General features: G+C 40.8%; 1 protein-coding gene across 17 annotated transcripts in view; it reads right to left on the bottom strand.

Annotated features, from left to right (window-relative positions):
* Positions 1-14,123, bottom strand: part of CACNA1C (calcium voltage-gated channel subunit alpha1 C) — a 518,169-nt gene that overhangs the window by 168,659 nt on the left and 335,387 nt on the right. For 11 of the 17 annotated variants that reach the window (XM_077935172.1, XM_077935174.1, XM_077935177.1 and 8 more), the window contains exon 8: positions 772-875. In XM_077935172.1, the coding sequence (XP_077791298.1) occupies positions 772-875 (104 nt within the window). Of the gene's footprint in view, positions 1-771; positions 876-1,265; positions 1,370-14,123 lie in introns of all 17 variants that reach the window. The other 6 variants (XM_077935171.1, XM_077935179.1, XM_077935185.1 and 3 more) reach the window with 1 other exon arrangement.

Below are 14,123 nucleotides of genomic sequence, written 5' to 3'. Positions count from 1 at the left end.
GTGATATCCAACGTTAGTCATTCTCAGAATAATCCCATTGAAATTAATGGAAATCACCCAATAAGCAATAGGTATTATTTCTCTCTCTATGGTCAACATTTCATTAAACGGTTATGAAACTGCTTCACTAATGTAATAACAAGAAAAGACCTATGGCATATAGACAACTTATGTGCTTTAATTACTCAGGGGTCTTAGAATTCAAATTCTAAAATTTCGAAAATCCTCTGTGACACACAAGTACATAGCGAACATTTGCCAGTTGTGCTGTGATGTCAGTTTATCAAGCCAATAATAATCAAAGTAATTAGACCTGTGCTTCCCAATCCCTACTGAGACCCCATGTAAACCACTCATAAATTTTAGTTATAAGCTCATTAGTTATGATAATGTTATTTACTATATTCATTACTTCCACCAGGGGCAACAGTTTGCATATCGGGGTGAAGTTTCAATCCCAACAATGTTATATATAAGGGTGGGGAGTGTTTTCCACACCTAGCACTGCTAGTTTTTGGCAGTGCTGGCTTTCAACCCCCACCCCACTACTTTAGGCTGCTTAATGCCATACTTTTAATTTAGACTTTCACTGTCCATTTATAAGGTAAAGTTGATCCAAATCCCACTGACATTAGCAGATGACATTGGGAATATGTTGGATCAGGGCCCATATCTTCAACCCAAGAGAAAGAACATAAAGAATAATACAGAAACATGTGTAATTAAACAACAACAATAGTAATTCCAAACATTTTTCCAGGTACTGCTTACCCGCTAAGTACACCGAGAACCAAGTTAAGTACAAAAAATGACCCTATGATGATTAGTGTAACAAAATAGATCCAGGGCCAGCCCCTTCCTATGGCATCATTGACCTGGAAGAGTGGAATGATAATTAGTGTGGAAAGTTCCATTCCTGAGCATTACAAGGCTCCAGTTGAAGGGAACTTGAGTCACCAGTGCTGAATTTGTTGTTCGGTTCAACCAACCAGGAAGTAAATTTTCTACCTACTTTAGTATAGATTGAGTTAAGTATTTGGTCACCTTACCAAGTGAATTTCCAACCACTGTATACTGTGCTGTAACTTGCCTGTCAGACACAGGCAAGACACAGTCTGGGGAATCAATGTAGAAATCATAACAAATATAACCCTTGGTTTTGCTTGTGACAATTAAAGGATTCTGGTGACACAGAAGAACCCTGATTCTGGAGTCTTGCCCTGCAGCATGAGGGGGAAAAAATAACACCAAAACCAGCAGCTTACCCGCTCAACACACCAAGAACCAGATTAAGAACGAAAAAGGATCCAAAGATGACCAGACTGACAAAGTACACCCAGGGTAACTCATAGCCCATAGCGTCCTGCATCTGGAAAGATGGAGGATAGTTAGAAGATAGAGACAGAAAGCAGAATGGATTAGGGAAAGAAGACAGAAAGGTTTGCAAATAAGGCCTGTGGATAAAACAGATAGTTGGACATATTTTAGCTAATACCTAATTTTAGCTGTTTTGAAGGGCCTTTGACTTAAAATACCATGTGAAAACAGAATGTGTCCATGAGAGTGAAATTAAACCAGATATATTGGGAACCACCTATTTTACTCATTGATATAAGAGAAGCATAACATTTTTATTATGTGCTAGGTGATGAACAGAACTTCAGTTACTCCAGTGATCCTTTGTTTAGATTATTATTTATAGCCTTCAGCATATTAAAATATAGAAGAAGAAGGGGGGAAGAAACCCTCAGTTACAAAATATAGACATAATATATTTGTGAACAATTGGATAGAGATTACATTTTTAAAATAATAACAACAAAAAAGTTAAGAAACACCCTTTCCTCTGTGTGTGTCCCCACCCCCATTTGCTGCTGTATCAAAGGAGAGGGTCACACGGAATACAGTTTGGGTGGTGCATCAGCAACCATCTAGTTTTGTTTAAAGATTCAAACGTTTATTTTTGTTGTTTTCGGAGTAACCATTTGTACTGAACTACCCAAATTGGAGACCAGGGTTAAGGAAATGTGCTGTGATTACCACTGTTTTTATACTAAAGTACATTATGTACATATATTTCAGTAAATATCTGCAAGTCTTTACCATGTTTCCTTCCACTTTGGGATAAACAAGGCATATATGCACTTTGTAAAAAAGCAGCCTTCCCATTGGCACAGCAAGGCTGAACCACAGCATTTAAAAAAATATTATCCAGGAATTCATACTGGGGAAGGTAAAACTGCCCATATAGCTACAATCAAATCCTCTGCTCTTGATTTTTACTCATAAATGTATTCTGCATCAAGCCCAGCATTCTTATGAAATAGTCTGAAGCAATGGCTTCAAGTAGCACATTCCTAAAGCAGAACAATTTTCCTGCCTCCAGGTTCCATCTCTGTTATTAAAAAAAAAGCAGGGAAAGAAGTATAATTCTGACATTTCATAACTAAGACTTCCACTTTTTACTATAGCATCATGACACCTGAACTTCCTTGTGGCAACTGAACAGGTTGTCCCCTCAATTTCAAATGATTACAGTACAAGAGATTTAAAGCCATTGTATTCAAAGCAAACCTGTACAGTATAAGCCCAGGGAGGCAGCCATAGCTCAATTATAGACCATCTGGTTTGCATGCAGAAGGTCCCAGTTTCAGTCCCTGGTATCTCCAGAAAGAGCTGGGAATGTGCCCCCCCCCCCCGAAATCCTGAAGAAGCACTGCCAGTCAGTGCACAGAATTCTGAGCTACGTGGACTGAGTCTGACTCAGTATGTCAGTTTCCTCTGTTCCTATTAGGAACAATGAATGCTGACACCATGAGGACATTTCTACACTGTGTAGAGTCAATTGAGTGGCAAAAGGAAAAGGGAGGGAAGAGTCTCTGTACTTGGGTGTTGGACAAATGAATATAGGTAGCCCTTCTAGCTGCTGTACTATAAAGGCATCCCTGTTGGGTCAAACTAATGATGCACACATCCTGTTTCTTGCATTAACCTATAAAACTTATCATAGACGGAATAAAATTGGGGCATGCTTTTGCTTTGCTTTTGTGAATGTTTTACAAGCCCTGTTTTGTATTTGTTCATTATCTAGTCCCCATGCAAAGGACAAAGTGGTTGCTAAAATTTCACAAATCCTTTTGCCTTCCACTGCCAAAGCTGCTGCCTCTCTGAAAATGGGGAGCTGCTGTTTGCTCATCAAAGAGGGATGCGAATATACCAATACTGCAGTGCAATGAAATATTTTAATTTTTCAAAGAATATTATGAAGGGTTCCTAAAACTTCTCAGTTGTGGAAAAACCTCTCCCTATGCTGCCAGCTGTAAAGAAAAGTAGCCCTCTTCAGACTCAGTGATACCTGTCCTATCTCTGCTGCCACTATGGTTGTTACCCTGAGGATAATTTTCTGTAGAATTGAGAAAGGGGTAGGCCAAAAGCTTTAGGCTGCTCCTAGAGCTATAATCACTGTTCTTCCATTTTAAGCTACAAATGCAAATTGCAGCTGATTTTCTACCCTCTTGGGAATATTGTGATTTTTTGCGGGTGCATCCTGACACATCCTGTTCACTCTAGTGGACATGACAAAGTCATGTGGGCAGGGAAGGGTACAATTCACCTGAGCAGCCACTGCTTAAATCAATTGTTTAATCTGCACCATAGTACTTACTGAAGCTGTTTATGGCTGATTTCTGCTATGCCTTGTTACAAAGTGCTGCATTACTGGAACAGACGTGTTTTACATCAGAAGTTTCTAACTGAAAACAACAGACACGTTGCTAAAATGGCTGGAGTTGGAAAGGAAGCAGTTTTTTAAAACAATTTTTAAATTGGCATGATAAAACTCCTTAATTTAAGTGCGCTCTCTCTCTCTCTCTCTCTCTCTCTCTCTCTCTCTCTCTCTCTCTCTGTGTGTGTGTGTGTGTGTGTGTGTACATGAGCCATTCAGTGCCAATTTAAATATAAATTAAAGAACAGGGTGGTAAAATGCTCCCCAGGAGGAGGGCCACCAGCAGTAGCTTCCCAGCCACTCAGAGCAGAGCCCCCTCCTTCATCAGTGGCGCTCCTCTCTGCTGATGGAGGCCTGCAATTCATTTTAATACTCTCTCATAGTCATCAACATCAGGATGGTTAGACTGCAGCCTTAGTGAGCAAATTCAGTGTTGAACAATGGGTTTTCTCAGGAAAGCAGTGGGATAAAACAAAACCTGTGTGGCTTACAAAACATGGACCTGTGCCTGGAAAGTGTGGTGCAAAATGAAGTCTGGATTAGCCCTTAGTGTGGCAGCACCTACCGTGGTGCTATGTCAGTCACTTTGTAGCTTTCTGTTTTTTATTTAATCTTGTTGCACAATTTATTTATCCTCCAACTCAGCTAACATCATTAATGATGTTAATGATTAATAACACAAATTAAATACATTTAAAAACACAAAAGGAAACAGCAGCAGAACAACAACAGTATCAAGAAAGAGCAGAAATGCAGCCACTGATCAGTGCAAAAAACCAAACAGGTCTTTTGTGAGTGTTGGAAGACCAATAAAGATGAGAGCAGAGGATCTCCCAGAGCAGGAGTTTCACACAGTGGGTTCCTTTCCTGAGTCCCCAGCAATAATAACAACAGTTATAGTCACCATAATTGTCTCAAGGCAATGTGCAACAAAAACTACTAAAAAAAATGCAGAAAACAGCAGAATTAAACAACAGATTTAAAACAAAACTAAAACAATACCAAACAGACAGTGATGGAAAAGCCCCAGTTATCCATCTGGGAAAGTCTGTTGGAAAAGGAATATTGCTAATTGTTTCTGGAAAATGCCTGTCATATCATGAAAGGACTGTTATTTTACAGAATAGGAGCAGCCATGCTAACAGCTCTGCTATGAGTTACTGTGGAGCAGGTTTCTGAGATATTTGGAAACTGCAGACTGTAGGGATCTACTGGGTATATACGGGAATTAAGTAGGGACACCAATCTCAGTAGACTTTGGTGGTAGTTCCAATCAGGGCTTCCTCTTTGGGCTTCAGTGGACAAGGAGGATTACACAGAAGGAGCTAGCCCTTTAGGTATGGAACTTGCATAGGGCTAAGAAAAGCTGCTAAAATTAGGAAAAACAGAGCAAGCAGACTTGCTATCCTGCAGATAGAATCCCTCTGTTCAACTGTGTTTGTACAATTATCAAGCTATCAGAACTGGAGCAGAGCTACTGCCAGAGAAGCAGTAAATGGGAAATCAGTCCTGCTGCACCACAGAAATGTTTCTTTGCAGTTTAGTTCTTTGTATATTTGTAGTGCAGGGACGCGGGTGGCGCTGTGGGTAAAACCTCAGTGCCTAGGACTTGCCGATCGTATGGTCGGCGGTTCGAATCCCCGCAGCGGGGTGAGCTCCCGTCGTTCGGTCCCAGCTCCTGCCCACCTAGCAGTTTGAAGCACTCTTAAGTGCAAGTAGATAAATAGGGACCGCTTTATAGCGGGAAGGTAAACGGTGTTTCCGTGTGCTGCGCTGGTGCTGGCTTGCCAGCTGCAGCTTCGTCACGCTGGCCACGTGACCCGGAAGTGTCTTCGGACAGCGCCGGCTCACGGCCTCTAGAGCGAGATGAGCACGCAACCCTAGAGTCGGACACGACTGGCCCGTACGGGTAGGGGTACCTTTACCTTTACCTTTATATTTATAGCGCAGATAAACAATGCCAAATTCCTATACTTATTTGATACTGACATAATGTCTCCGTCACCCTGGTGTGGGGCAGGGATGGACCAATTATAGGATATGTGACAAAAGACCTAAAAATATATTTTATAGAGCTACAGTTGCTATTTCATGGACACTTGGCCTCTATACAAACTGCTGGCTATGAAGGATTTCTTGTAAGGAGGACTTGTTTCTAAAGTCTCATGAAACTATCAGCAGAACATTATTTTTCTATTATGAAAAGGAGCACCCTGACTCTATGTTTGGGTTTAAAAAAAATTCTTGGCAATTTGCTAAAGCACATTGACTATGTAGCCATTAATCACAAACCCAAATCCTTGACAGCAGATGTAGGCTTTTTCTGCAGAACTTTTTTTACTGATCAGGGTAGAATCTACACGCATATAAAAATCTTTTTAAAAATACATTGAATTTCCATAAGGCTCACCATCGCCATCTATGTCACATTGTATATTGCACTTAAAACACACTTAAAATGTTTTATAGTGGTACCTTGGATTAAGAACTTAATTCGTTCTGGAGGTCCGTTCTTAACCTGAAACTGTTCTTAACCTGAGGTACCACTTTAGCTAATGGGGTCTCCCGTTGCCGGAGCACGATTTCTGTTCTCATCCTGAAGCAAAGTTCTTAACCCTAGGTACTATTTCTGGGTTAGCGGAGTCTGTAACCTGAAGCGTATGTAACCTGAGGTACCACTGTATTTGCAGCTTTATAGCTGAGTCTCTGGTTCATGGGGTCATGGAGAGTCAAACAGGACTAAGACGACTAAACAACAACAAGCTGAGTCCAAAGCCTAGTTTTTCGTAGTTTCTCTACTGCAGTGTTTCCCAACCTTGTGCCTCCAGATGTTTTTGGCCTACAACTCCCATCATCCCTGACTAGCAAGACCAGTGGCAAGGGATGATGGGAATTGTAGGCCAAAAACAGCTGGAGGCACTGCCAAACCAGACCATGAAATCTGCCAGGATGTTTTCAATACTGTTCACTTAAAAAAACACCACACACACACACATTAAGGTATTTATTATAACTGTTCCATCATAAAAAGTTTTTTGGTCCTTAATAGTGCATTTGGTTCTATGTGAATTTCTTATTTATGAGTTGCATGAACTGCACCAATAAAAGATGTTCATCTACCAGCTTCTTAGTTCTATTATGAGATAATCTGTGGTACATACAGAAACATGGAACTGCATTTGGTGAAACTTCATATTGTCAACAGTGCCCAAAACTTCCACATCTGAATTTTAAAACTTGAAAACTCGACAAAAGGAACTGATCTCATCTTGTGGTAAAAGTAAATATAGAAATCAGTAGAAGCAGGGTGTCCTGATAGGGTGCAAGGTGTTGGGGGCACTCAAACCAGCAATTCAGAAAGCAGAGCCCATGACCACTAGAGCAGCTCTGAAGGTGTTCCTGCTTCAGTCTCTGCTATGCTGCAGCATCACTCACATGGTGGCTAAAGCAGGAAAAGCCACCTTTAATTTCAGCTAAGAACATGGGCCTGCCTAGCTCTATATAACACCTGTTCCAAGTTGTGTTCCACACAGGGCATTTTATTTTTATGAATAGTAGCAGTAGAAAACTTGCCTTATATCATTTGGTAGCTGACCGCCAGCCCTTTCATTCTTGTCTGCACCATCTGGCACCAATCATCAACCTATTAGTATTATTATTCACATTTGTTTGTCACTTTATTTTTAAAAAGTCTCAAAGCAACTTAAGATAAAATACAACCCTGTAAAATCAATTAAAAAGCAAAGGAAAAAACAACAATGTACAAAACAACTAAAAGGACAAATTGTACCCCACCCCACTAGAAAATGAGCACCACACATAGGTGCCATCTCCTCAGGGCTCTGGGTGCCCAAGCACCCACAAAATTTCCCATAATAGGGACCGGACACCTAACAAAATGCACCACGCCCTGTGGAAAGAGCGCAGAGTTCAGGCAGGAGGGGAAGAGAGAGCACAGAGTTGGGGGGAGAGAAAGTGTGCAGAGTTTGGGTGCGAGGGGAAGAGAAAAATAGGTGCCGGTACTCACCATGAAGTTGTTACAGTGTCACACTTTTTAACAACAAAAGAGGTGCCGGTACTGCGTAACCTTGCATACCCCCTGGAAAAAATGCACTGACTAGGACTGCAATCTAAACACACTTACTGTGATGAAATACACCCCAATGACACCCAACTGGATTTCTGAGTAAACATGCATAACATGATACAGAAACTCCCAAATAAATTTGCCTAGGGTCAGGGTGCCACTTAAAGACAAAGCCAACAGAACATTTTGCTCTGTGGTTATAGTAGCCCAGAATAGAAATGAGGAAGAACACTGTTTTTGAACGAAAGAAAGAAAATGTCCAGATTTCCAGGTAGAAAATATTTTAATGATATACAATATGAGCTCCAATCCTTTGCAAAACTTGCTCTGATTTTTATTTGCTCAAAATATTAGGGGTTGTTTTTTATCATATAAAGTCTCATTTATTTCCTTCATGATGAGTCAGTTAAATCTTTGCAGGATAAAACTAATAAATGCAAAAGCAATGAGCAATTCAGTGCAATTCAACTGCCTCTATTAAGGAGGGAGGTGCCACTTTGTGTAATTCATTGTTATTCACTGTATAAGGAATGGACACATACATGGAAATATTTGTACTGGCATCCCATCCATATATCTGGCAATACAAGTAAATAAACTGGGCAACATCTCAAGTAATGCTTTTTGATACAGAAACCTGTCTTTTTATTTTCACAGATGCAGTCTGAGTCTCCCTTGAGAACAAAATATTAAAAGAGAGTCACCTAGCAGTGAGCCAGGCTGTTAGCAAGCTATTCTGGCTCTCTGCCAGTAATAACAGCAGAGGTGGAGGGGAACTATCTTTTCAACCAACATATTTACTTCTCTCCCAAAGTGCAATGAGCCAAGAGAAAGCAAGGCATTGCCAGAGACCCTTATCTAACTGCAGAGAAGCATCCCCAGGAGCCTGCAACTAATCCATTGATTTGTAATGGTTCCTGATGAACTAACCTAAACAATACTCCACCCCAGAGGGATACAGTTGCTTAGTTAGACGTCTGATAAGGATTTGTGAAAGGATTAAGTCTTAGATCTACTATACAACCTAAACATTGAGTGATTTGCCAGGGAAAAAGAGAATAAGTACTTGTCTAACTTTTTTGCATTCAACAATAATACATTTCCAATTACAATCCTCTTGCCTTGCTCCAACTATCTCGAAACCAAGCATTTTCTATTAAGGGTGGGAACTATTCACCCTTCACAAAGCAACAACATGGGAATGAATTATAGGAACTTTCTGGTGGCATGGGCTTAACATGCAGGCAAGGAGGGACAGATTTCTTATTTATTAAGGGCAGTCATCTTCTGCCTCCCCCAAGAAATGTTGCTACTTTATTAACATAGCATCAATCCCTTTGGACAAATACTGTATAGCAAACACTACTGAGTTGTTCAGGGCAGCCATTGTGTGAAGCAACAACAAAGTTTATTTATTTGGTTTGTGTGTTTTCTGGACATTATAGATCTGTCTTAGTCTGGACATTGTAGATCTGTCTTATTTATTGGGGGGGGGGGGGACAGGATCCTTTGCCACTTTAAGGTAAGCCCATCCCAACCAAAAGGTTCTTAGATTTCATCTAATTCCAAGGATCAATCCAATTTTTAGGGACATCCTTCCCCCCAAGGTAATAGGCTGAATATTCTATGATGCAACTATGGGGGCACGTTTTGTTCCTTAGAGATCTTTAACTGGGGCCTCTAGTGTTGCAGGTAAAATCTGTGCAAGGTCATTGCTTCTGAAGCAAAACTGTGGGCTAGCAACTCAGCTATCACCTAGCAGCAGGCACTCCATCAGGCTCCAGCCGAAGGAGAGAAGAGACTCAAGGCCAGGCATAGGCAAACTCTCGCCCTCCAGATGTTTGGGACTACAATTCCCACCATCCCTGATCACTAGTCCTGTTAGCTAGGGATGATGGGAATTGCAGTCCCAAACATCTGGAGGGCCAGAGGTTGCCTATGCCTGCTCAAGGCTATTCTAACAGCTCTTCTGAGAGACCAGCTGGCTCTGCCTATCTTTCAGTGTCTTCTAGCAGCAACTATTCCATCAAACTACCCAACCTATTTCCATCTCAGCTTCAGACCTGAGAACTTTAACTTTAAGAATTGATACCTGAGTGTGGTTCCCCCACCCCTCTCCTCTTATTTCTCTCCCTGTCTCTATTAATCATTTTTTTTTTGTTTTTTAATGTATTTTTATTAAAGATTTATTGGTTTACAAAAATACGTGCAATGTCTATTTTTTCAAGTTACATTTTCTACAGGTCAGTTTCATTTGTTGAGACATTAGTGTTACATTAGGAAGAAAGCAGGGAAAGAGGTGGAGGGAGCCATGGTAGGTGGGGTCAGGTGGCAAAGTTTCTATTTTATTTAATGTATGGGGGGGGGGTTGTGTCAGCATCGCTTGTGCAGGTTCTTTTTGCTATTCGCTTGTGTACCTTTGGTGGTGAGAGAAGCTGGGGTTAGCCTAGAGTGTGGTTGCTTGTTTGTGATTGGCTGTGCTGAACTTTGTTTTCATGTGTGAGTGGGGTGGGTGGGTGTTTTTGAATCAGGTTAGCCATATTGAAGCAGGGTAAAAATTATTTAAATAAATAGCATACAACAGGTCTCAGGGCATAGTCTGAAACCACATGATTCAGCCACCTTGTTAAAACAAAGCAGATTTGAATCTGAATGGGGGACCACATAAATAATTTCCCTCTACTGCCAGCCCATTCTGTTCACAGTAGCCTACACTTCATATATTTTCTGAATCAATCAATCAATCAATCAATCAATTTTTATTGTTTATAGCTAATGTCCATCACAATACAATATAAACACAAATCAAATAACTACAGAACGACAGACTTTACACGCACTAGACTAAAACAGATGTCCAATGTCCAGAAAAAAACACACACACCAAAAAACCATTTCTTCTGGTCAGCATCCCTAGGGTCTGGCACTTGCATTATCCATAAAGGCTGTCCTTATCTTTCTTGCTTCTAGTACAAATAGTGCCACCCTATCAACTTCTGCCAATAGCCTTTTAATTTTAAAGACATCTGGTTGAACGTCTAAGGCGGGCCAAGGCGGTCTGAAAAGGGGAGATTAAATTTGGCTCTAGGTGAATCATATATAATATAATATACCAGATCCTCAATAGACCCTGATCCACATATACAGAGGTGCTCTTTTGCAGGTCTGCTAGTATATCTCCCAGCCATCATTTCTACATTTTCTAGAAATGATGTTTGATCGTTTTCAATAATTTCCTATTTAAAGTTTGCCCAGTGAAACTTGTATTTTAATCCAGTGCTTGGAATAGACAACATATTCATCAAACACTCCCAGGAGACACAGTGAGGAAATGTGGCCATACATTTAAGTAACTGGTAGTTTGGCAACAACACTAGAAACAAAGCAAAAGTGGATATCACTAAAAACATTAAGGCCAACAATATACTTTATGAAACACATCAGAAGCAGAAAAGTAGCTAGGGAGGTGGTTGGATCATTAGTCCAGAAAGGAGCTACATGTTTGTTAAAAGAGGATAAGGAGGTTGTTGTAAAACTGAATGAATTCTTTGCATATGTCTGCACGCTGTGGAAGACGTAGGACACAACCCTGTGCCTGAATTGACCTTTTCAGGAAGGACATTCAGTTGAGCATGAGCCTCTTAACCTCAGGGCCATGGGTTCAAGCCCCAGGTTGGGCAAAAGATTCCTGCATTGCAGGGAGTTGGACTAGATGTCCCTCGTGGTCCCTTCCAGCTCTACAATTCTAAGCTAAATAGGCCTCATTAAGAAATTTAAAAGTAACAAATCATCAGGTGCAGATGGCATCTATCCAAGAGTTCTTATAGAACTCAAATATCAAATAGCTGATCTTCTAACATGTATTGTGACACTCTGGTCAGTGACCGAAATAAATTCATTCAACACATAACGTGTCCCTGAGCTTGGCCTCCATACCAGTTCTTTAAAGGGGATTCAGAAAATTACAGGCCACTTGGCTTAACATGTGTCCAGGTAAATTGGTGGAAAGTATTATTTAGGATAAAAGGATCAAGCATATAAAAGGACAAGTCTTGCTGAAGAATCAACATGGCTTCTGCAAATGTAAAACTCTCTTGCTCTCTAATATTTTAGAGGTCTTAACAGCTTCCTGTCTTCTCAGTTCTAGCTCCTGCTCTCTCTGGCCAGCTATGAAGTTTCCATCCACTGAGCATATGGTTTTGTCTAATATTTAAAATACATAGTATTGGACTTGACTGTTTTACATGGGTTCTATATCCTATGATAAGAACCTGCCATCCTCATTTTGCATAATGCATTTTGTGATAGTCAATAATAAATAAGACTGTGTAATTTGAGTTGTGTCATCAGATCCCTGTAAATCTACAATCTCATAAGGAGTCAGATTCTTTTTTTTAAAAAAACCCTGGGTGAAGTCCCTGGCCCAGTCAGATATGCCAATCTATTTTATTTTAGCACTGATTATGTGTGACCTATACAAACTCCCTAAAGGACCTTCAAAATGACTTTGATCACAGTGTATTTGCTAGTGGGTCACCTTGGCCAGCAGCGTAAATGTGTTCTTTTTTTAAAAAAATTAAGACCGCATCTTTTCCCAAATGGATTTTTTTTAAAGTACCCATAAGGCTCAAAGGCTATTTACACAGGAGGGTTGATTATTATTTCATTGCAAATTCTACAGCATTACGAAGTATCCATCTATTCCTCTGGTACTTAGAAACCTTAGTTATTTAAAAGTCTTTTCATCTTTTACAAGCTTTGGAAATTCACTCTGAAAAGGATAAAGCCCTGACTGTCAGCATGAACATATTCTTCAGGACACTAGGTCTCCAAATGTTAGAGCTGATTTCAGTTCAAATTCTAGGGGCTTTCCCCTTCTGCTTATGTTTATTTTGTATTTACATTTACAAGGCTGATTATCATGAAAGAGATTTACAGTATTGCTTCAAATCTCCAAGCTCAGGGTTTTCCATTTCCCAACAGAGAGATGTAAGATTCCTTTGTGTGAGTGTGTGTACAGCATAAAATGCATAAAATGTTGTGTAATTATTTACATAGTCAACTAAATGCTTGAAAAGAAAGGTAGTAAGAAATATAAAGGTAAAGGTAAAGGTACCCCTGCCCGTACGGGCCAGTCTTGCCAGACTCTAGGGTTGTGCGCTCATCTCACTCTATAGGCCGGGAGCCAGCGCTGTCCGCAGACACTTCCGGGTCACGTGGCCAGCGTGACAAGCTGCATCTGGCGAGCCAGCACAGCACACGGAACGCCGTTTACCTTCCCGCTGGTAAGCGGTCCCTATTTATCTACTTGCACCCGAAGGTGCTTTCGAACTGCTAGGTTGGCAGGCGCTGGGACCGAACGACGGGAGCGCACCCCGCCACGGGGATTCGAACCGCCGACCTTTCGATCGGCAAGTCCTAGGCGCTGAAGCTTTAACCCACAGCGCCACCCGCGTCCCTGGTAAGAAATATAGTAAGATATAAATTCTCCATGCTCTTTAGTAATGTTTTCATACTTCAAGCTTCAAGGTAGAAAATGCTGGGCATCTATTAATTTACAGCTTTCTGAAGAATATTAGTATCTTCAATACCAAATGGAACATACTGATCACAAGTAGAACACTCAGGTCTTTTGAAAAGGTAAATTCACATTCTGGACATGTTCTGCCCTACACTTTGTAAACCAAAATTTTCCAGCTCCGTCAAAGTCCCCCCCCCCCCCAAATCTTCCTGTTGGTTGTTTGGTGCATAATAGTCAGCCACTGATCCTGCAATGTGCCCCTGATAAACAAGTAACATAGATCAGGATCACTAAGGGTTTGTTCAGGTTTAAATTCTGATTTATCCGCAACACATGTTGCTACCCCACAAGCCTTAGATGTTCCCTGAGAGGCAAACCACTGTCCCCCAGAGGAGGGGAGGGGAGGGGAGGGGAGACATACTCATTGTAGTCCCCCTCCTCCTCTGGTGAGTCTCCTGGACCAGAATCAAGTCTGGTCTCCCTTTTCTTAATTCCTTCCAAACCCATCTCCATTTTATGGCTGATCCCATAAAAATGTGATTATTTTTAAATTATCCATACTTGTTCCAGGATGATTAGTACGTTATAGGAGCGTGTGGAAAACATTATATCTAAAAGACAATTGTTGGCAACTTGCAATAGTTTAACAGCTGGACGGTGAACAAACCCCAAACTTCTCTCCCCCCCTTCCCCTCCCACCTACAACAAGAAAATTCCCTCCTACTGTTGGAACCATTGTGGTATCCACAGAGTAGTAAATTCTACTCTTTCAGTAGTATTAACAATAGGGG

Source organism: Podarcis muralis, chromosome 10, assembly GCF_964188315.1.
Source record: "Podarcis muralis chromosome 10, rPodMur119.hap1.1, whole genome shotgun sequence".
In the NCBI taxonomy this organism is placed as follows: domain Eukaryota; kingdom Metazoa; phylum Chordata; class Lepidosauria; order Squamata; family Lacertidae; genus Podarcis; species Podarcis muralis.
Note: the sequence above shows the minus strand (reverse complement) of the source record. Positions and strands in the feature narration are given on the sequence as shown.